Source organism: Chamaea fasciata, unplaced genomic scaffold (assembly GCF_029207755.1).
Source record: "Chamaea fasciata isolate MVZ Bird 193981 ecotype frontalis unplaced genomic scaffold, bChaFas1.0.hap1 SCAF_19, whole genome shotgun sequence".
NCBI classification, from domain to species: Eukaryota; Metazoa; Chordata; class Aves; order Passeriformes; family Sylviidae; genus Chamaea; species Chamaea fasciata.
The window spans coordinates 9,113,768-9,137,154 of NW_027094104.1; the positions used below are offsets into that span (position 1 = coordinate 9,113,768).

General features: G+C 43.9%; 1 protein-coding gene across 1 annotated transcript in view; it reads left to right on the forward strand.

The window, feature by feature from the left end:
* The first annotated feature begins 1,202 nt into the window (after nucleotides 1-1,202).
* Nucleotides 1,203-23,387, forward strand: part of TBCD (tubulin folding cofactor D) — a 105,933-nt gene continuing 83,748 nt past the window's right edge. The window contains exons 1-13 of the mRNA XM_066200875.1: nucleotides 1,203-1,311; nucleotides 1,465-1,652; nucleotides 4,357-4,407; nucleotides 4,607-4,704; nucleotides 5,444-5,545; nucleotides 6,532-6,678; nucleotides 7,485-7,540; nucleotides 10,317-10,449; nucleotides 16,534-16,579; nucleotides 19,234-19,366; nucleotides 20,521-20,663; nucleotides 21,471-21,531; nucleotides 22,021-22,095. Coding sequence (XP_066056972.1) covers nucleotides 1,475-1,652; nucleotides 4,357-4,407; nucleotides 4,607-4,704; nucleotides 5,444-5,545; nucleotides 6,532-6,678; nucleotides 7,485-7,540; nucleotides 10,317-10,449; nucleotides 16,534-16,579; nucleotides 19,234-19,366; nucleotides 20,521-20,663; nucleotides 21,471-21,531; nucleotides 22,021-22,095 — 1,223 coding nt within the window. The 5' untranslated portion in view covers nucleotides 1,203-1,311; nucleotides 1,465-1,474. The remainder of the gene's footprint in view (nucleotides 1,312-1,464; nucleotides 1,653-4,356; nucleotides 4,408-4,606; nucleotides 4,705-5,443; nucleotides 5,546-6,531; nucleotides 6,679-7,484; nucleotides 7,541-10,316; nucleotides 10,450-16,533; nucleotides 16,580-19,233; nucleotides 19,367-20,520; nucleotides 20,664-21,470; nucleotides 21,532-22,020; nucleotides 22,096-23,387) is intronic.

The window sequence follows — 23,387 nt, forward strand, 5'->3', positions numbered from 1 at the left end:
ATCCTGACTGGGCTGAAGTGCCTCCTTGAATTTCCTGTATAATCAGTGGAGCTGCAGTTGTAGCTTTCAGAGTTCAAATGTTGTTTCCAGAATTGTATCAGGTTTAGATAATGTTTTGTGATATTGACCACGCAATTGACCGGTGTTTCGGTGTGGGTCGGGTAAGGAATGGAGGTCACGGATAACATCCGGCTGTCTCCCACACACCTTGTGCAACCGAGGTTGTCCCCATCCTTGTCCTTTTCCCCTGGGGTCCCATCCCTGTTCCCTTCCCGGGGGGTCCCTATCTCCATCCCTCACCCGGCGCTTGGGTGCCCATGCCTGTGTCCCCATCCTTCTCCCATCCCCAGGACCCCACAGTTGGGTGTCCCCAGGGGGGATGTCCCCGACTCCAGCCTAGATGTCCCCGGGGTGGATGTCCCCAACCCCAGTAGGTCTTCCTGTCTCTGCTGGGTGTCCCCAGGCTGGATGTCCGCATCCCCAGCAGATGTTCCTGTTTCCGGTGTGTGTCCGCAGGGCGTGTGTCCCCATCCCCGGCGGGTGTCCCCAGGGCGTGTGTCCCCAGGGCGTGTGTCCCCATCCCCGGCGGGTGTCCCCAGGGCGTGTGTCCCCAGGGCGTGTGTCCCCATCCCCGGCGTGTGTCCCCAGGGCGTGTGTCCCCAGGGCGTGTGTCCCCATCCCCGGCGTGTGTCCCCAGGGCGTGTGTCCCCATCCCCGGTGGGTGTCCCCAGGGCGTGTGTCCCCAGGGCGTGTGTCCCCATCCCCGGCGGGTGTCCCCAGGGCGTGTGTCCCCATCCCCGGTGTGTGTCCCCAGGGCGTGTGTCCCCATCCCCGGAGTGTGTCCCCAGGGCGTGTGTCCCCATCCCCGGTGGGTGTCCCCAGGGCGTGTGTCCCCATCCCCGGAGTGTGTCCCCAGGGCGTGTGTCCCCATCCCCGGTGGGTGTCCCCAGGGCGTGTGTCCCCATCCCCCGTGGGTGTCCCCAGGGCGTGTGTCCCCAGGGCGTGTGTCCCCATCCCCGGTGGGTGTCCCCAGGGCGTGTCCACCCCCAGCTCCCCGCACCCCGCGGCGGGGCCGGGCCCGCGCTCGGAAGCGCCGCCGCCGCCGCGGTCTTTGGTCCCTCCTGGCGGCCCGTAGCAGGGCGGGAGCGGCGGCGGCGCGGGGCGGGCCCGGGGCGGCACCGGGCGCTTGTCCCGGTGGTCTCTTGTCCCGGGTGGGCGGTCGCTTGTCCCGGGTGGTCGCAGCGCTCCGGGCCGGAGGGGCGAGGGCAGCGGCTCCGGGAAGCCCGCGGTGCGGGCCGGCGGCGGAGGCCGGTAGGGCCGGGCGGGGCCGCGGGAGGGGCCGCGGGAGGGGCGCGGCGGCCGCATGGCGCGGCCGGGCGGGCTGTGAGGGGCGGCGGGACCGGCCCTGGCCGCACCCTGAGGGGCGGCGGGGCTGAGCCTTCCCTCTGTCACCGCCGGCACCAGCCCCGCCGGGATGGACGGAGCGGGGCGGGAGCCCCAGGAGGGCGAGGAGCGGGAGCCGGCTGCCATCAGCGACAGGAACATCCTGGACAGCTTCACCGAGAGCAGGGAGGTGGCGGAGCTCATCGGGAACCTGCGGGAAGTCTTCGGCGAGCTGGTGACGAGGGAAATGGCCGTGGAACGGTTCATAGGTGAGCACGGCCGCCAAAGGGAGTGGTCCTGCTATTGCTTGATGCAAACATTTTATTATGTATCATTCAGTTTGTTGTTGCTGATTACCAAGAGAGGGACCGAACCGCTCATTTTTGGGCCAGTGGTAATGTTGGAATTTTATCAACAGATAGCTCAGATTTGGGTTTTTGCTCATTTTTTATCCCATATCGATATTCCTTTATTACCTGGTATTTAACTACTGCAAATGAAAACTTGGGTCTTAGATTCCAGAAATCTGAATTCTGGCTCATGTTAGGCCTCCAGTTTCCTATTCAAATTCAGGCCATACTTTAGTTAAAAGTTCGTAAATATAAATATAAATATAAATATAAATATAAATATAAATATAGCAACTCTTTACCCAATTACTCATGGAAACACACCCACCCGTTTTGTGCTTTAAAGTGTCAGTTTCCTGTTTTTACTTTTTCATTTCGTGGGAAATGTGAAGAGTGGCTTCACACAGATCATGTAAGTTTCTCCAAGCAGAGGTAACTTGTTTTGACCTTTGTGCCACCTAAGGAAAGCTGTCCTGCAGCAGTGTCCTGGGTGACCAGCCTGTTTCAAGGCACATCTGTGTGTTGGGTCCGTATTCTGATGAGATGATTTGCAAAAGTTCATTCAGTGTTTCGTGTATTTGCAAACTGAATTTAGCAGACTGGCATTTTGGAAGTATTTTTGCGAAGGATGGTGAAATTGCAGAACTCACAGTCAAGATCTTGACCCAGCAGCTTTGTTTTTGACAACAAGAAATGAGGTGGGCAGACGATAAAGCAGAAGCCCCCACATTTGGAGGTCTGACCCTGCAGAGGTTTCTCAGGAGCATTACTGTGGTTGGCTGAACTGACTGTTCCATTTAAATGATGGACATGTAACTGCTCAGACAGGAGTCCCAGATACTCACATTGGTCAGGTTGTTCAGCATCACAGAGGAAATGTCAGATTTCAGTGGGACAGGAAAAACCATTGCTGCAAAAATCACCTGGCTGTGCCTCTCTGTCTTCACATCATGTGGACTGTTTCTGTGCATTTAAATTGTATTTATGAGCTTTCTGCCTGTATATTGTTGCCCAGTAAATACAGGCTCAATACATTTTTAGAAGATACTCTGTATGTGGTTCAGTATTGGGTTATAATATTTAGTGTGTTCTTGGACAAAATGTCCCAAATCTGCCAAGAGGCTCAATGTGTGGCTTAGAACCCTGAAACTTAGGGAATCCCTTTTATCTGGGAACAGAGAACTCAGTAATCCCCTGTTCAGAGGATTTTAATGAAAGTTTCCAAATAGCTCAGGAAAACTCACGATGCTCATTTTTTTGATGAACCATTAGAAACAGAAGTTTGGGAAACAGTTTGATCTGCAACTACAGTTTTGTACGAAAATATAGACAGTTTTTTTTGAAGTAATAGTTTTAGAGAATCTGGTTTAGTTTCACTCTCTTCAGCTTTTGTATTTGGGGTTTTATTTTATCTTTGCCAGGCTGTGGCCTGGGAAAACAATTTGCTCTTCAGTTCCACTTCTGCAGGAGAGCTGCTGCTTTGGTGTTGGAATTCATCTTCACTGCTGTTTGTATGGAGTTTAAGGCATCATTAATTAAGGTGGGAAGTCAGTGATGATTAGGAGCTCAAGTTTCCCTCTTGCTGGCGTTCTGGTATCCCAGTGGAATTGCACAAGGATGCTGCTGGATGCTCTGATGTCTGAAAGTGGTTGTGCAGTGTCATCCACTGGTCACCTGCAGCACTGTTGGCTTTGAGTCATGTCTTAAATATAAGTGTTGATGTGTCAACACTTAAAAAGGGCAGAGAGTGAAGCTGTTAGTGAGAAAAAACAAATACAGAAAAGGGGAGGTTAAGGAGGTTTTAGTTTTCTAATTCAAAAGCTGTTTTCTGACCAAACAGCTAAAATGAGCCAGGCAATCTCCAGTGCCACACTGGATCACTTAATGATCTCCTTGGGAATCCAGCTTTTATTTCTCTAGCTGGTTTTTGCTGATTCTGGGTTTAAATTAAAAAGCTTTTGTGTCTGAAAGCTCTGGCAAATTGTTTGTTTTTTTTTTTTTTTCAATATTCAATTTCAGTTTGTCCTTTCTCAAGTCAGTATCCAAAAGGAACAGACCATGTTACTGGCAGCAACATAGAGTAAGGGATGTGAACAGTTTTGAGTAGCACAGTGGTAAGAGCTGCAGTTTGTGCCTGTTGAGGTTAAAATTTATCGTGGATTCTTTATTCTTTGCTGAATAATTCCCTGTATTCTATTTCAAAATAAGGAACTGGCTCTGAGGATTGTGAGGAGCACCCTCTTTGCGAAGTGTTGCTTGTGGGAGGTTTGTCCAAGGAGATTGGAGAGGCTCCTGGGGGTGGGTTCGGTGTAGGTCAATGAGTGCCGTGTGAGGGGGACTGACTGTGCATGTACTGTTATTTGGGCCTATAGGCTGCTCTGGGTTGGAAGGGACCTTAGAGATCATCCCATTCCACCCTCCCTGCCATGGGCAGGGACACCTTCCCCTAGACCAGGTTGCTCCAAGCTCCATCCCCTCCATGGTTTTCTAACCTTGTGACCTCACTTACAGGTAGTGGCAGCTCAGGGATGGAGAAATCTTCACCTAAAACTGTTCAGAATCAGAAGGTATCTCACAATTAGAGCCTTGGAGTAGTTTATTACAGATATCTTTTCATTTTCAGGTATAATGGACAAGTACCAGGAGCAGCCTCACCTTTTGGATCGCCACTTAGGTAGGGATGTCATCCTTAAATAAATCTTGTGTCTGTACTTAAAAATCTGTTACTCTGGGAGGTCTGGGTTTGCATTACAGGGTTGCTGTGGCTGATAGTTCTTCCATTCTGTAATTGCTGTTTCCCTCTGTTCTGTAAGAAGCACAAGAAACTCTGTGAACTGCATGCAGTCTCACTGGTTTTTCTCTCCTTTCACCAGAGGGGATGATGAATTCCTTGTTGGAGATAGTACGGGACAGTGGATGTCCTCCCCCACTAGTTCACCTGGCTTTTAAATTTCTCTACATCATTACAAAGGTAAAAAAATCCTAATTTTCATGTTCTTTAACTGAAATTTGTAAGTTTACGAATATTTTCTTTGTTATTCTCAGATATATTAAAATAAATGTCTAATGCGATTAAATATTTTAAACTGTACTGTTTAAAATATTTAGATTAGTTGAATCTTTAGATAGTTAAAATATTTATATTAGTTAAAATAAAAGATGCATTTTCTTGTTTCCCATTTTCATGGTGGCTTATGTTATTTAATGACCCAGATGAGTAAAAATCAAGGTCTAAATGCAAAAGAAATTGCGGACATGGAGATAATGAGTGATAAAACATGAGCTACGACATAGAAAAGTAAAGTGTGATGAACAATTAGATGAATGTGGATGTAGATGACTTTACATTTGAGCACAGGAAAATATTTTTGGGCTCTAAGGGCTGAGCCCTGGCATAGGTGGCTCAGTGTCCATCCCTGGGATACTGGACACCCCGTGGCTGTGGTCCTGAGCAGCCTGCTGGGGTGACCCTGCTTTGCCTGGAGAGTTGGACTAGACAATCTTCAAATTGTCATTTCATGAATTCTTAATCACTTTGTAAAAACACAAATATCACGAGGTGTTTAAGACTCTAATTTGCGTGCTTACTCTCCTTATGACATGAGGATCCTAGTCAAGGAATTCCTCCAAGGGTCTTTCCTTTCCCCTCGGTTCGTGCTGGTGCTGGATGGGTGACTGAATGCTGAAATTTGACTGAATTTCTGCTTTAGGTGAGAGGGTACAAACGTTTCCTGCCACTGTTCCCTCATGAAGTCCGGGACCTGCAGCCTGTTTTGGATATGCTTGCAAAGCAGAACCCAAAAGACACTGAGGTGAGGACTTGCTGTACTTTTTGTTTAACTTTTGGGTCCCCAGTGGAAAAAGCTGAGGGATAAAAAAATAGGAAAAAGTGTATAAAGGAGTGACAGAACCTGTCTGGTGTTAACACCTGGATTTGGTGTGAAAACCATTATCTTGTCACAGGAGAAATGCCCTCCCCAAGGAGAGGTCTTGATTTTCTTTCATGGGATTTGTTCCAGGGATTTGGAAGCAGTGGCTGTAGAGGTGCAAGTAGAACCTTTAACCACTCATGAAAAGAAGAAATTGATTGTAATGAGAGTAAGAAGATGGGCAGTGAAAGGCATTGAACCTCTAAAAGGAGTAACTGAAAAATCATCCAGTCTGACTCCAGGATATTGTAGTTTATGTTCTTATGTTTTTAAATGAGGAAAAAAGAAGAACTCCAGAGAGCTGCTTAAGATAGATGAATTTTGAGAGAGATCATTATCATTTATAGGTAACAAAAATAACGGATTTGAAGACAATAATTGTATTGCTGCTCTAAATTAATGCTTTTTTAAAAATAAACATCAATTCTGACGCTTTGCTGCTGTAGGTGTACAGCTTTAAAGCTTGAAAAACTTCCTTCTTCTTTCTCAAGTTGTTTCAGTAAACCCATGCAAGCAATACATAAGAAATTAAGGAGAAGAGCATACTTCTATTATATTTGTGTATAGAGATGCAGATAGGCCAAGGGAAGGAAAAACCAGGAAAATGGGAAGATGCAGTTTTCCTTTGGGAAGCAAACAAGGATGCCTGGATTTCTGATTGAGTGGGAGGGTCCATTAATTTTGTTACAGTTTTGCTGTTGGGGATCCCTTGTAGTTCTGTCTCCTCTGGAGTTTCAAGGCACTCACATTGGGAGTTTTCTCTTGCTCATCCTTGGAAATTCCTTGGAGCCAGAGGATAGTTTGTGCCCTGAGCACTTCATGCTGCAGAAAATGAAGTAAAAGCCCTTTGTTTGACTATTTCTTTCCAGACTTGGGAAACTCGCTACATGCTCTTGTTGTGGCTGTCCATGATCTGCCTGATTCCTTTTGACCTGGCCCGTTTTGATGGAAACCTTGTTTCTGTGGAAGGGCAGGCTCGGCAGCCAACCATGGATCGCATCCTGGACATAGCAAAGGTGAGGAAAACACATCCTGCAGTGCTTTCAGAACTGGGATGTTTGGCTCAGTCATCCGGGATGTGATAAATATTAATATATTCTGTATATTCCTCAATGATATTCTTTTCTGCATTATTATTTAAGCCCGTATTTTTGTGTCTAATCTGTAAAGAATTTTTTTGTACTTCTGGGTTTTCAATCTGTTGTTTGCTGCTTTGGAGTCAGGAGAGACTGGAACTTGTTTCCCCTGATGTAATAAACCATTTTATCTGAGGTTAAACGCTGCCTTCCATATGTTAGAGGCTTTCAACACTTGAAAGTGCCAGAGAGCTTCTTCTGAAAGCCGAATCTGAGTATTTCTAGAGGAAATCAGCGTTTGATCAGAGTGAGCAACTTCAGAAACTGTGACTGTGTGAAGATTTTTAAACAAATACATGAAGTTCCAGTGGATGTCTGCCCAGGTGCTTGACTTGTCATGCCTTTGAGATAAAAATAAACCACCTCCCCTTCCCCACAGGTACCCCAACAGCTCAGGCTTGCAGCACTGAGGGGCTTACTGCTTATAGACCAGTGAGTCTGTGAGTTAAGGCTTCAGTAATAAACCTGCTTTCAAAGGGAGGCTGCCTCAGATAGTTTGTTAAATGGGAAAACGAACCTTCTCCTATCTTTAAGCTCAGTTTGTAATCATAGTAATGACACAATGTGTGTAATCATCATATTCGTCATGTAAATATTCAGTCCTGTGTTATGTACAGAGTTGTTACATATTGGTTTTCTATCTCCATGTATGAATTCTTTTACAGTCAGTTTTCTTTTCCCTTTAGTGTTACCTGGTTGTCAGTGACAAGGCTCGGGATGCAGCTGCTGTGCTGGTGTCCAAGTAAGTCTCTTTAGTGCATCTTGGCAGAAGGGCTGCCATCCCTCCTGCTGTTTCTTAATCTGACACGACAGTGTTGGGAGGGCTGGAAGTTGTCTGCTGTCTGTGGGACATAACTATTGCTTGAATTGGATGCAGTAGTGTTGGGATTACAGCTTCCTCTGCACGTGAAAATAAATTTCAACGACCATAAACAGGGGTAGTACGCACGTGTCTCTTGTTTCAGTATCTATTCCAGTCCGCACTCCTGGATATTCTAGTGGAAGAAGCCTTTAGTCAGCTCAGGTTGGGACTGGTTTGGGTTTTTTTTCCCCTTTCTTTTTAAAGCAGTAAAAGCCCCGACTCTGCACTGCGGCCTGTGCTCAGCAGGGGGCGCTGCCCGCGCAGCTTTGGCGCTGTCGCTGGAGGGACAGAAGGAAGGGGGATGAGGGGACACAGTGGGACATGGGGACAGCAGCACCTGGGGACCTGGGAACACGGGGATGAGGGGGCACGGTGGCAGAGGGTGGAACTGGATGAACTTTATGGTCCTTTTTAACCCAAATCATTCTATGATAATTCTGTGGTCTTAATTAGTTTTTCTAGTCATTTTGGAATCAGTAATTAGAAATTGCTATTTACCTGTTTGTATGGGTAATCTGCCTTGTCACGGGTTGATAGACCCAGAGGATCTGAGATGACAGTGTGACCCAGAGTGAATTATTCTTGAACATTCATATAGGCCTTCTTCACTTCCTAAAATCCCGGGAAGTACCCAAATTAACCAAGAGTAGTAGATTCTTGAAGGTACACCCTATATTTGGAAGCCTTCTCAAGTAAGGATGACAGTAATTTTAAAAGATTCTTTCATCACATTATGCTTAATTGAATTTGCACTTTGAATTTTCAATTGCACTTTAGCTGTAAAACCAAACTTTGAGTGGAAGCTTACATACAGCAACTTCATTGATTGCAGCTTTGTGTTCAGCAGAGCTTTGTGCTCTGCCCTTGGTTTCAGGGGGGTTTCACCACTGTCCTGCACCCTGACACTGAGTCCTATGCAGGCACCTTGTTAGTTCTCTCCCCTTCCCCTCCTCTTCTCTCTCTGTTTATTGGCTGAATTAATTTTAATGAGGAGTGTACGTTCAGAACAAATACGGTGATAGAATACGTTAAGCTGGTGCTAGTACCAAGTGTGCAAGGCAGTAGTGGTACTGTATAGTGGACTTATTTCGTTGATTACGAAAGCACAATTTTCAAAATAGCCTGGTGATTAAAAACTCTTCACCAGAAATTAGAAATTGGCTCCAAGGCCTTTCCCTGTTCTCACATCCCCAAAGCCAGTTCTGAGCAGAATCATTCTGACATGAGGTCTCTGTGCTATCTCCCTGGAGCTGGACTGTTACTCGGGTGGGCAGGGGCACAACGGTCCTGGGCCAGATGGAGAGATAAGATACAGGAGTCTGTCTGTAGCACACTCTGGGGAGGTGGAGAAAGTCTGGGCCCTGGTCTGTGCTCCAGGAAGTTTCTGAATTTCAAGTGAAGTTTAGAAACATCAGGATTCAAGATCTCCTGTTTCCCAAAGTGAGCTGCTTCTCACAGGGCAGAGGAGCTGGAGTGTATTTCAGGAATCCTCCTTGCTGCCTGCTCAGTGAGTGGTTGCAGTAGGAGGAGATGAGGCTGATCCTTATCCTGCTCTTAGTCTGGAGGTTAGGGCACTCCTTTGGGAAAGAAGGATTTAAACTCCTTGGGGCTGAGGAAGGGTCTGGGAACCAGCTCAGCCACTTCACAGGTCACTTCTCTCACGTGTGCCCTTGGGCCAAAGGCGGTTTCATCCTTCACAACCCAAAACAACCCTCCTGCAGCTCACCCCAAGTCCTCATGGTTCTGCCTCTGAGCACCACAGGGGCTGGGGGGGCAGGCAGTCCATCCCATCAGCTCACTGGTGAGGTGTTCTCTGTATTTAGTATATTTAATACCCTGTCAGCCAGCTCTTGGTGCTCTTCCCCTGTTGTCTGTAGGTGTAGGAAGGATCCAGGTCCTGGCTCTGGGGCACATCCTCTTTGAACTCTGTGAGTTGTGCTGGGTGGGCTGGTGTTTCCATGGGCGAGTTGAGAGCAAATGTAGTCAGAATCACAGCTGGAACAGGACCTGGTTTGTGGCTGCCAGGACACAGAAGTGATGCCCTGACTGCAGCTTGGCTGCCCAGGGGAGGGCTGAGAGTAGGTTTATGGTAGTTTAGCCATGAGAAACATCTTTTCCCTTTTCTGAGGTGGCCATAAACACATCTCTTGACCCATCCAGTGTGTTAAATAACAGGTGCTTGACCTTTTCAAATGCCTGAAACCCCAAATGTAGCCCTGCTGGCTGCTCGTTCTGGGCCTGGCTGCTGAGAGTGCAAATGGGACCCAGTGCTGATTTCCACTGCTTTTCAGATTTGAAGAATGGCTGTTTTTGGTGAGAGAAGTGAAGAGTCCTCCTATTTGTATCAGCTTTTCAATAATTCTAATGGAAATAATTTTGAAAAGCTTTGGAAATTTTGTTGCTTTACAATTAAGTTAAGAAATTTCTAGAACCCAAGTTTTTAGCTGGGTTTGAAGTGGAAGTGAAATTCGAGATCAGAGCCTTGCTCAGAAGCAGCTGGGCTAAACATAGGATGGTTTGGAGTATTCGCATCCACTGTGATTTGGGGAAATACACATTGAAGACTTGTTTCCAGTTTGGATAGGAGGAAAACTAGTTTTTCATTGGGTGTCATAGAGTCAATGCTGCAATGTTTTCTTTTTCTTTTCTCTGACAGGTTTATTGTCCGCCCTGATGTCAGGCAAAGCAGGATGGCAGATTTCCTGGACTGGGTGCTCTCCATGTTATCCAAATCCTCCTCCCAGACCATGGAAGGCACTGTCATTGTGAATGGCATGCTCCAGGCCCTGGTAAATACTGGTTTTTCCGTAAAAGATGGACAGTTGGGTTTGTGGCCATCCTATACTGCTACAGGAGGCCTTTGATAGCAAACTCACAGAGGGGTTCCTGGCAATGAAAAAAGAATTTCCTCCACAGCAGCTTAGACAGTATAACTTCCCATGCATGTATGTTTTCTTTTTTTGTCATCCCCCAAATGAAGGTGAAGCTGCCAATCCAGGTATTCATCAGTAACTCTCAAAATAGCAGTCATTTCAGTAGGTTTATCTTTGCTAATCTGAGTGAATTTTTTGTTTAATGCCCCTTCCTTGTGAATTGATAATGGTGTGTGACTCATAAGAGCTGAATTCTTAGTTTGGGTTTTAAAATGGACGTGCTGTGCATGGGAAAAAAATCTGCAGTACCTGAACTGCTGTTCCAGGGCACTGCTCCTCTTGTACATCCTAAGAAGGGCTATTTATAAAAGCCTTGCTGTAGTTTTACACCCTTAAAAGTGCTGGGGTGTCTTTTGAAATCCTGGGGTAACAGTTCTGGTGTGTGTGCTAGTTTTGATGTCCGAATGTATTTGGGCAGAATGGAGGTATTTGTGTGGGTGGAGGAGTTGTTGTTCCTTCTTGGTTTGGTTGTTGACCAAGGCAGTGCAGGTGAAGACAAATCACAAGCCCTTGTGCAGTCTTTGCAGTTGCACAGGTTTGAGGATTTGCTGGTGTTTGTACAAGTTTTGGTAATTTGCATAAATTTGCTACTCTTTTTAACAAGTCGCTAAGAGGACTTGTGTGCAGCGTGGTACTAAACATCAAGGCAAAGGTCTGGAGCAAGTGTGTGAGGTCTGGGCTTTTTTTGGTTATTTCTTTTTGCTCTCCAGCTCTTCCAAATCAGAAGGGAGAAGAAATGATCTATATTTAGAATAACTGAGGACCTGCTGCTTAAGCAGGAGGAAGCATTATTTGTGTGCATCGCAGCGTTTCAAAAGACAGAATGATGTTTCATCATTTTATTGTCAGATCTGGAAAGGGAGACTGACTGTTTGCCATTCCCGGGGCATGATGAGACCTGCAGGATGTATAATGCATTAGTGTTTTGTCATAATTCCTTTGAGTTTGGCTTTGGCTCCATCCACCTGTTCATTAGTGCGCACTAAGCGAAACAGGTGAATACTCAACAAGTAGAATCGAAACCAGAATGTGATACAATAGACCTGGGAGCAGAGCCTGCTGCTTTGCTTTTCTGTGATTTTTTTTTCCTCTCCACAGATCATAACTCCTGTTATTATTGGTAGATAGGAGCAGATTTGTGAAGCCTTTTCTTGCATTTAGTCTTCAATGTCTCCTTTCAGTCACTACAATGAATTGTATCATTAGGGAGTAAAGGTTTCCAGAATGGTATGTGTGCAGGTATGTGTGTGTGTAGGTGCTTAAGGGGAAGAGGAAATATTTTTTTCAAGAGTTAAATGTTATAAACATTATATTTATATATAATTACATATATTCTTAATATTTTAATATTAAGAATTTTTTCTTGTAGCAACACTATGTTGTCAAAAATATCAGCTGAAAATAAGTGTTTAAAATAAGTAAACACTTCTCTTTAACATGCAAGATTCTAACTTTATGTAATATATTCTATTTATTCTATAAATAAATACAATATATTTTAACATAACACGTAGTCACTGAATGTGTAAAGCAGAGCACATCCTCCTGAGGGGCAACTAAAAGTGGTGGCAGCAAGCTTCAGTATTCTTTGCCCTTGGATTCCTCCAGCACTTTGTTACTTTTAAGAGTCAAACTGCAGCTGCTTGGCCATCTCTCTGAACAAGCAGGAGAAAAAAGACCATTTTTCAGTTTCTGGTCGGTACAGCAAGGTGGGTTTTGGGATTGGGACAGGTTTTGGGAGTGATGTAACCCACCAGAGTGGGGATACCAGTCTCTCCACATCGGAGCCAGGCGGGGCTGCCCAGAACAGACTGGGTTTTGTTGTGCCACTCACGTTCTGCATTTACTGAGCGGCATGGAAAAATTGCTCGGAAAAGACACGAAACTCCTGCATTTCAATGAACTGAAACTGCAAGTCAGGGACGCAGTGAGTAGTTGGCCGTGGCTGCACTTTGATCTGCCTCTTCGTGGCCGTGAGCCTGGCTGATCAGGTGTGTGCTGCTGTTTCATCTCGCTCAGCGTTCTGTGCAGAACGAGTCCGGCTGTTGCGCGGCTCCTGTCGGAACACGCACCCGGCGTTGCATATTGTAATTGCACCGGGGCCTTTGGCTCTCTGCTGCCTTCCACCTGTCCTCAGGAACTCACCATTTCCCAATGGGGGGCACCAGCAGGCGCCTCTGCTGACTCCCTTTCTAATTCAGTGTCTCAAACTGCCCTCCTTTGTTGAAACCTGTGTTGCGCTGTGGCATTTCCTTCACTTTTGTGCTCCTTGAAGGAGCTCCTTGTGCTCCTTTGAAGGACCCAAAATGTTGGAATATTAAGAAATTGCTGCTTTTTTATAACATTTGTTTACTTGAAGGAAACTTCGAGCCTGTTTCAAGAATCTGCATTTTAAATTCTCTTGGTCTGGAGGTTTGCTTTTAAACCTGCCATTATATCAAGCAGCTTTTTAGTTATCGCTGCAGGGCGCAGCACTCCCAGTTCTTGCGTGACAGAGATGTCATCACGTTGAGGTAGCCTTGGGCATTGAAACTTATTAAACCTTATTTGTTTTATAAGTGATTCAGTATACAAGTGTGAGTAATAATTAAAAAAAATAAAACGCCCTGCACAGTGATCTGATGAAACTCGAGAGTCTTAAGAACGAGGCATTTCCCTGAGCTGTCTCTAATGCAAAGGTTATTTAGCAATAGCTACATGCTTATGTAAATTTGGCTCCAGGGAAGAAAGAACTCTCTAACTCCATTCTTTCAGACCCAGAGGCACAAAAATAAAATATTTCCAAATAGAATGTTTCCCAAGTCTCTGTGTTTTTGGCATTCTCAAAGAATTGGCCGTATTCGGATTGTCTATTGGCGTTATTTTTTTAAAAAAAGGGGTTGTTGCTTAGTGCTTTGGTGATAAAGGTGTAGAAGCAGCAGTGTTGGTGAGGGATACAAACGTTCTTATGTCTGCAGGTACCGAGGGCACTGACTCCTTTCTGCTCATGCCATTTCTCTCCTGACTGTCATGGAGCATTTCTTCTAAAGTGGCCTTGTCTGGTACTGCTGGGTTTTTCTCATCTCACCAGAAGTTTTGTGGTTCATTCAAGGTTCAGAATTTCTGTTACCATAAAGCTGTTTCTTTTTCTTGTTAGAATGTAGTACTATTTACTATTTCAAGCTGCTAATTTTTATCTTCTGAGTATTTAAAATCCGTGGGTTTTGGTAATCTCAAGATGGAAAGGAGATACTCTGTCAGCTCTCCATGTCCTAGTCTAAACATTTCAGATGTTCAGCTGATAAATAACAGTGATCACATGAAAGCTGCCATCACTGTGTTGATGTCTGTCAGCGTTCGTGTCATGCTGATGCTCAACACCCAAACACGTGCAGCCCACGGCAGGAATGCTGCTTGTGTGGAGGCACAGCAGGAGCAAGGCCTTTAACTAACCCATTTTACCATCAGCTGCACGTAGAATGCATTTAATATTCCCTGCTGCCTAGTGAAGTTAGGTTCTGCCAGCGTGTTCTCCCTGGCTGCACCTGGCCGGGAGGCAGGGATGGCTGGTGGCATTCCCGGGCTCTTGTGTGGCTACCAGGGGGTGCTCCAGAGCAGTGAGTGCAAGGAATCATTTCCTGCTCTTCCCAGCGAGGCTGGAATTATCCTCCCAGTTCTCCTCTTGGTTACGACCAGAGGGTAGATGCAGACTTGTGCCTCCTGCTCAGCAGGAAGATCCACTCGCTCCCCAGCAGCCAGGCCACCCCTCATGGTGATTTGTGTAGCTTGGGGAACAAGTCCTGGAGATGATCCCGACTGATAGATGTGCTGCAGGTCGGGCCCAAAGTGGGTTACGCAGACAATTGGCAGGTGTGGTGTCTCTGCTGGGATTATTAAGAAACTGGGCTTTGTTTGCCTTGCCCTGCTCTGTTTCTAAAGCAGAACCAGACTTGACAGTCGTCACTGCTTGCACACCGCTGATTTTCTCTAATTTGTAGGTGGCTTAATTATTTATAAGAGAGGGAGTCACATACTTTTCAACAGTGGAGCAGGTTGGGTGGGTTGGTGTGCGCTCTGTGTCCTCGTTAGGCGAGGAGCCCGTGGCGTAACTGCGACTGCCGCGGTGCTGCGCCAGGCAGGCTCCTCGTGCTCAGCACTGCTGACACCAGAACGCCTGTGCAGCTGGCAAACCAAGCTTATTAATTGCTTTCTTTGTATCAGATTTTTGGAAACGCTGTGCCTTGGGTATTTGTCTTCCTTCAAGGCAGGAAGTTTAAGCCGGGTCCTGTAATGCTGATTTGCCCTTTTATCCCTTTTTTTTTTTTTCCCCTCGTGATTTTCATTTATGCATCATGACCATTTCTTTTTTAGTATGACCCCTGTAAGCTCCAGGTTTGCAGTATTTTTCTGAAGGAGTAACTTTGCTGACATGCCTGCCTGCAGGCTGAAAATGGGTCGGTGTTTTGAGGATTCTCTTCCAGCAGTGTGCGGAGAGCACACATCCAAAGGTGTTCGTCCAGGAGCATTCCCAAGGATCTGTTTAAAAAGCTGTTTCTTTACATTATCACTGCTTGAAGAATTACACTGTGCTTTATTTTAATATGCTTGAATATAATCATAATAGTAATAGTAATAATAATAATAATTTGGAGGCAGCCTGTGTGTGCCTTAAAAACCGTGTTTGCTGTTAAGTCAAAAAGGAGGCAGAAAGGAGAAGGAATTGTGAGGATGCAGGGATGCTGCCATGTCTCCAGCATCCACAGCAAAGTGTGTGGAGAAACCAGTGATGGGGTTTTAAAGCAGAGCACGGGAACAAAGCTATGAAATAAAGGAGTTTCTGCGTGTTTCAACAAAGAGAAATTTTAGAGAAGCTCTAGGTTTGTTGTACCAAAGATTTGCAGGTCCTCTGACATAGTTTTTAGGGTTTCTAGTACAAGCAGAGTTTTGTTGTAAGTCAGTGAGAAATTTTTATATTGTTTTTGACACTGACTTCATATATTGCTAAAAGCTGTGCCAATTTATACATTTTAAGTGATCTTTATTTCCGTTGGCTGGGCTTGAAGTCATTCTACTGCATTGCTGCTTTGTGAATGCCATTTTTAAGGGGGCCCTCACACTTGCCCGCATTAAAATCTCAAATACTTTGATACAGAATATCAAATTCCCATGGATAGCTTGTAGTGGAGCTGGTCAGCAGCGCTAATTTGGGATCCTGAAATGCGATTAGTAACAAACCAAAGCAGGCTGGGTACACAGCCCCGAGGTGTTTTTCTTGCCTGTGTCGCTGGCAGCCACGCCTGCAGCGCGGGAGGCAAGTGTGTGTGTGTGTTTGGTATGTGTGAGAAAGTACCTCTTTTTAGGGGAAGTCTGTTCTTGTTTAACTCCCAGGCATATTTATTGAGGAAGATTTTGCTTCTGGTGAGTGCCTGGCCAGAGTTTTGATGCGTGAGGAGCTGAGGAAGCTTTTAATGTGTAACCTGTCAGGTGTTCATAGTCCCTTTGTCTCGCTGCAGTGCTGGGGCTTGATCTCACTGGGATATTTCACTGCGGATAAAATTCCCTGGGCACAGGAATTGCAGTTGCCCTGCTCTAGGTGTATTTGCAGGTGTCTGTAGGTGGTTTAGTCTCTCACAGGCTGTGGTTGCACCACACTGTGCTCCTGTGACCCAGCACCGAGCCCGCTGGGTCAGGGAGCTGAGCTGGCCCAAAACTGGTGGCCTTTTTCTTTTCTCAGTTTTTATTCTGGTTTGGGTTCTTTTTTTTCCCGTTTTCTCCTGAGTGTTTTTTGCCCCCCTCAGTCCCCTGAGCTGCACCCTGAGACACTTCCTTTTACTCTTTTTAAATCAGCAAACGTTACTCATTATTGTAAGAACACTAAAAATGTTTTAGAGGTAAATGCTTGATATATTGTGTTACAGAACCTCTGCATTCTCATGTCCGTGTCCCCTATTTTAATTGTAGGCCCAGCTGTTTAAACATGGCAAGAGAGAAGACTGTTTACCATACGGTAAGTTTGTAACAGCCTGGGTTGAGTTTTTCAAGCCATTGCAGTAGAAAAGGGAAGGGAAGATTAACCTGGTGACAAGTGGTGCTGTGAGGAGTGAAATCCACAGGGCAGTGGTAAAGCAGGGAAAATGAGGGGAGCAAGAGCAGGAACGACTGTGAGGGAGGAGCAGATGCCACCAGGGAGTGTTGTGTTGGAGCAGCACATCAGAGGATTTGGCAGGTGATCACACCGGCCATTGCTGTAACACAGGAGCCGAACACAGAACATAGAACCTGTTAGATGTGGAAAATATTTGTTTGAAATTCAGTTGAGCATAAGTTGCTTTTGTACGTATTACTGCTGGAACTTTTGCAGAGACTCTTCAAGTTTAATATAAGCACAGGATTTCAGAAAACTCAAGTTTTAAGAACCAACTCTGTGCAGCACGCAGCTGGAATCCTGTTGGAATAATAATCTTTTCACTTTTTTAGTGAAAAGAGATTATATTGGGTGCAATTAGATCCAGACAGGAAGCCAGAAAGAGAAAAAGAGGATGGAGGTTTCTGAATAATGTACCTGCATTTTGGAATTATGTTTGTTTTGGGGTGAATCTTGAAATACCATCAGAGCTGTCTGCACTGTGATCTTGGGTCTTATTAATAGCGATAAAGGGAGGCAAGGAAAGATGGTGGCTAATTCCAAAACACTCCAAAACACCTGTCAGTTTTGTGGAGCTTATCCAAGTAGCAGAAATGGGGTTTGTGCTGTTCACAGGAACCAAGCAAGGATATAAACTCTAGAGTGTTTGTGATTTCACTCATGGAGTTATGTTGGCCCTGAGAAGAAGCTTTTTAGTCCTGGTGCTGGAAAATCTCATTCTCCCAGTTCCTTAGGCTGAGATGCAACACTTCCTTAAAAAACGCCTGAGAGATGGGTAGTGATGGAGATAAGATAGTGAAGACAAAGAGCGTGGAACGGCACAGGTGCAAATACTGGGAATGCCATTGCACAGGAATAGCAGAATCCACTGGGGAAGCTCCCAGAGGAGCAGAAAAATGAACAGGCTGGGGAAATGACAAAAAATGACAGAATTTAGAAAATACCACTGTATAACACAATAATTGTAATCAGTATGGAAGGGGCATATTGAGCTCACAGCATTAACCCTGCTGGTAAAATCAGAAGCTTTGGCTCATGGCATAGAAAAACAGTAAGTAGTTATGAGTCTGGTAATAAGAGAAAAATCAGGGCATATAAATGAGTGAATTTACCCTTGAAAATCTAGAATGCTCACAGCAGAGAAGCAGATATTCAGATGGGAACTGTTCAGGAAAAGAAAATGTGAGAGACAAAAAATATCCAAGATTTTTAATTATAACAGATCTGAGGATGAAATGGGGGAAAAAAAATAGGCAAATGTCAAAGCAAGATCCTGTTTGAAGTCACTTGTGACATAGACGTTGAATTAAAAACAAACACTAGCCCTGCAGTAATTTACATGGGTCTGTAGATATTTTAGTGATTCAAGAGCTGGCAGGACTTGGAAGAGGCCTTTATTTATATATTCTTAATTTATTTTCTGTCTGTGAATGATGATGTTTCTGCAGCCTCTTCCTCCTAAATTATCAGTCTCTTGGGCTTTTCTAACTGCAAAAAATCCAGGTTGCTGCAAGGTATTGAAGTAATAATAATAATAATAATGATGCCTTGTTGTCTGCATGGATTGTTTCATTCATATTTTAGTACATGAAGATGCATCACCAATCTTTTTAGAGACTTGAGGAGATTTTAAAGTCGTGTCTTACAATGTCTCAGACTTTGAAATAATTGCATTTTCTTTGATCTCTTTTGTGTTTTTTGTAACCCCTGACAAGAGGCTGGGGAAGGAGGTTGCAGGGTATTTGGCTGCTGGAAGCACGGTGGCTCTTTCAGGGCCTGAGTCATTAGTCTCTATTAGCTAATGGTCAACTTCTGAAGAATTATTTTCACCCTAATGAGACTGCAAAAGGGCTTTTTTATTTGTAACAGCCATGGCTTCCTTGTGAAAATTTTGAATCTTGGAACTTTATCCTCATTAACCCAAGATTCTCATTTCTTTGTGTTTTTTTTACTTGCTGGACAAATAACTGTGTTACCTTTGATGTGCCCAAATGAGAGGTTTTGTGGCTGATTGTTTACACATCCACAGTGTTTCTCATGTCGAAATATTTCTGGACATCCATCATCATAAAAATTTCTGTGTCAGGATTCGGTGCTGCCTGAAAATACTAAACGAGGAAAGGGAAAGCTTCCTCAGCGTGCAGGAAATTTTCTGAGTAAATGAATTGCATTTTCTACTTTCTGGTTCTGTTAGATCACTGAAAATTCTTAGACCCTAAAAGACACTTGGATGTGTTGCTTCCAGTGAGACTCAGAGGCATGAACACTGAGAATGTAGATTTTAATTTTCACAATCAGAAGTAATCCTTAAAGCCATCTCCCCTGTTTGGGCAGTGAAGGATACTGCCTCTATTTGACCAGTATCATCTACTACAAAGTAGATAACCAGGCATTTGTGTTTCAGTAATGCCTTTAAAAATAGAAATCTCCTAAAAAAAACGTTCAAAACTTTAAAATGTTCATACCAAGGTGTTTTTAAAAGCAGTTTTTTCTGCTGTGTTTGTTTTCTTTTACAGCTGCTACTGTTCTGGAGTGTCTGGATAACTGCAAGCTGTCAGAAAGCAACCAGATGGTTCTGCGCAAGCTGGGCATGAAACTGGTCCAGAGGCTTGGACTGACATTTGTGAAACCAAAGGTAGCAAAGTGGAGGTCAGTTTAAAGCTGAAAAATTCAAAAAAAAAGAAGAATCCAAAAGCACAAACCCCACTACGAATACATAAATCCGTTCATTTGCCTTCTGCCCCTCTTAACCTTCCCTTAAAGAAAAAGAAATCGCTGTGGGAATGAACATGTTCTTTATTTGCATTAATTTGGAGAAAGGAGGATTCTTCCACTGTATTTAGTTTCCTGTATTTTTTTTTTCAATTTTGGTACATAAGTGAGTGCTGGGCCAAGCCAGATCTGACTTTGCACATTGCACAAGCAGAAGCCTGTTCCTATATAATGCATAACTCAGTAAATATGGGAAGATGGCAACCTTTGTTCCTGGAGCCGATTTAGTACAATTTTGTAAGAGTGAACATAACTTTTTCCATTACCTGGTCCTACCCTGATTCGATAGAAAGTTCACAGGGGAAAAGTGGTTTGCAATCCTGCTCTGGTTTTGCATATTAGTCAGGTTTTGGTGTCTGGTTTTACCTACTGCCAGAGGGCAAACTCTTTTTTAGATTTCTCGCACTGATATTTTAAAATTGCAGGCTCCCTTGGTGACTATTTTTGTTGTATTTATTTTACCGGCTTTTGAGAACATCCTTAGGCATAGAAAATTCTTTTTAGGTGGAGAATGTACCTTGCCCCATGGCAAAAGTCAGTTTAGCATGTAAAGTCTATCTTTTCTAAGAGTGCATCTATACCACGGGCTAAATATTTGAGTACAGCTTGGTCAGAAAGTACTAAGGTGGCTTTGAGATTTAAAAAGCAATTTTTAATACACTAATTTTATTAATTTTTTTTAATTTTTTTTTTTTTTTTAAGTTTTTGGAGAGACTTTTGGGGCATGGGAATTTTGTCTCTCTTTGTTGTTAGCAGTGGAAAATAGGTTATAGTGAAACAGGGAAGGGAGGGATAATGAAAAGGAACTATTTGAATAGTCTGGCTCTTCTCACCTTGGAAAATAGACAACTGGGTCAGGAGCAAGGAGAATGGGATATTTCTCCCTTTCCTTTAGAGCAGCCACGAAATAACTGGCGAGCTTTGCCCTGGGAGGTGCAGGGAGGTGGCAGAGAGATTTAGTGGCAGTGTGTCCCTGTTTTCAGCTGGAAGTTAAATCAGAGAAATCACTGAAGTGTGTGTTTGCTGTGCAGGTACCAGCGTGGCTGTCGGTCTCTGGCTGCCAACCTGCAGGCTCCGGGTGCTGCTGTGCAGAGCCAAAAGAGAGAAGTTGCTGCTGCTGAAGCTGATGATGATGAGGAATATGACATTCCAGGAGAGATTGAAAATGTTGTAGGTGTGTTAAAAGCTGGAGAGAAATCGTTGCAATGCTGCAAATTAAACATATGTCAAAAAATGATCTGCTTGGGGCTAAAAAAATATCTGTGCTAGTGTGAACAGCAGGAAAGACTCTAAAACTTCTAAAAGACATCTGAAACTTCTGTGCAGCTGATTAAAATAGATGGTGTTTTGTCAAATGGTTTGGATTTCAGCATCTCAGTCAGGAACTCAATACTGAAACATTTGTTGTGGAGTTGGCCATGGAGGTTTTACATATGTTTTACCAGTTTTATCCAGTTATATAAAAGAGATGCCCTGAACCTTTCACAAATGGAAGGGTGAATTAAAATTTATAATGAACGCACAACAAAAAAAAGTCACATGAAAGCTATAGAATTATGGTTTAATTTTTAGTCTGTGGTAGTATCAAAAGGACAGCATTTGTTTCTTAATATGCAGTTGTACAGCGTGTCCCCTGCTTGCTGCCTGGTGCATATTCTGTAAATAAATAGGCAAAAATTGCATCAGAAGACTTTTTTAGCTGAATAATCTCATGAAGCTCTGCAAAAAAGCTCCATGACCTCCATTTTGAATCTTTTACAGCACTTAAAATTTCGATCTCTTTTCATAAACAGTTTTGACATATTTCTTGGTTTTTTGATTTCAAGTCGTACTTGTGTGACAAATAGAATAAATCTAGATACAAAGATTTTTATACCAAGAGGCAAATGAATTTTTACCATCTTAAGAAATTTTTTTGTTGTTAAATAAGAATAATCTGTTTGGTGTTTTTGGTTTTTTTTTTTAATAAAATTTTCTGCAGAACAATTGTTGGTTGGCCTGAAAGACAAAGACACCATCGTCAGGTGGTCTGCAGCCAAAGGGTAGGTTTGTTATGGTGACTCTGCTAAGTTGTAAACCATGTAGAAATACAGTGTAATCCATGATTGATAATTTGGGTGCATTGCCAATATTTACTGTTACTGCAAATGGGTTTAGCACGGCCTGTGGTGGGTGGGTGCACAGACACTTTTGTCTCTTTTTCTCATGAAAAATTGGGCTGTTTTTCAGGGAATTTCAGGTGGGTTTGGAAATAGACGTTCTGGATAAGACAAGATTTGAAGGGTGCAAAGAAATATTTATTGAAAATGCTTTTTTTCTCTTTTAAAATGCATTTCTGTGGGAGGTTGCTGTGTAGTTTTTTTGAAAGTTGGAGATTGTTGTTTAAGGGTATCAGTCTTAGGGCAGTGGGGTGGCATCTTGAACTCAGGAAGATTACAGTAACTAATTTATTTTTAATAATTTACCAATCAGCTGTTGTACTAATGATCCATTGTGTGCTGCTTTTTTGTCTTCTTCTTCTTCTTCTGTAGAATTGGTAGAATAACTGGAAGACTTCCAAAAGAATTAGCAGATGATGTGATTGGGTCTCTGTTGGACTGTTTCAGGTAACAATCTTATTTCACACTTCACACACATCTAAAGCATATCTGCTTGTGGAATGGGGGGACAATAGTTAGAGGAAAGGTCTAAAAATTGGTAAATTTCCTTGCTGTCCTTCTCCCAGATTTCATAATCTTTGAAGGCACGGATGGGCTAAGGGTATTCAACAAAGAAATTATTTCTGATCCATCCTCTTGACCCCATACTGAGGTGATGTGCAGGGACTGACGTTGAACTTAAGAAAAATAAAGAAGTGCTCATTAACTTGCTACTTGAGAGATTCCTTGTGTGCCCAAGACTCATGTCTTGAATTTAGTGTCCGTCCTTAGAAACTCAGCAGAACTGGAAGTGATGTTCTGGGATTCACTGGAGGTGAGAAACAATCTGTGTGAGGGGAGGCTGAAACATTCAGGGACAGTGAGGAATAAATAGAGTATAATGGAGATTTATGCACTTGGGAATGCTTTGGATGTGGTTGCCCTCTAGATTTTGTGTTACCAGAAGCAAACTCGAGCATCAGGTGGCAGGCTTAGAGTAAAGACACAGGGGTGTTATTCACACAGTTAAACTGTAAAAAACTTCTTGCCATAGGACCTTGTGGATACTGAGAATATTCACCTGAACAAAAAGTGTTCTTCTTGTCTGCAAGCTTTTCCAGGATCTGCCAGAGTTTGGAAGTGTTTTGGAGAGTGTTGCAATGTTCTTAGCGTGCTGGTTCTTAGACTCTGGCTAAGGGACTCTTGGCTGTGTCAGAGAGGATTTGGGGCTGTTGGAAGCTCTGGTTGTGACACACAGAGCTGTGGGATGTTCTTTTGGAGCACTTCAGTGCTGGATGTCACGGCTTTGCATTCGTGTAGAGCATGTAAAGGACAAAACCATTAAACAATTATCACGTGCTTTTGTTTAATACCAAATTGCTCATCACGCCTGCGTTGAGAACCTGAAATCTGAACGAGTGGTTTAGAGCCAGCCAATAACAAAAAGAGTTTATTGGCAAGAAATGCTGGTCATGTGCAGTTTGTCACTCAGATGTCCCTAGTATTTTCACATTGGTTGTGAGGATGCCAGCTCAAAGGATAACAGCATTAGAAAAAAAGAAGGTATATAGTCTGAAAGACTTGCAAGGAAAGTATCCACTTAGATGATCCCTCCACTGTGTTACTGTGATTAATTTAAGAGGTGCTGCTGATCTCAATTATCCCCGGAGCTTCAAAGACCTGTACTCACTGTGTTTTCTTTCCTTGTTTTTCAAGTCATAGGGATGAGTAATTCACCTAGTAATTGAGTGACCTGCTTT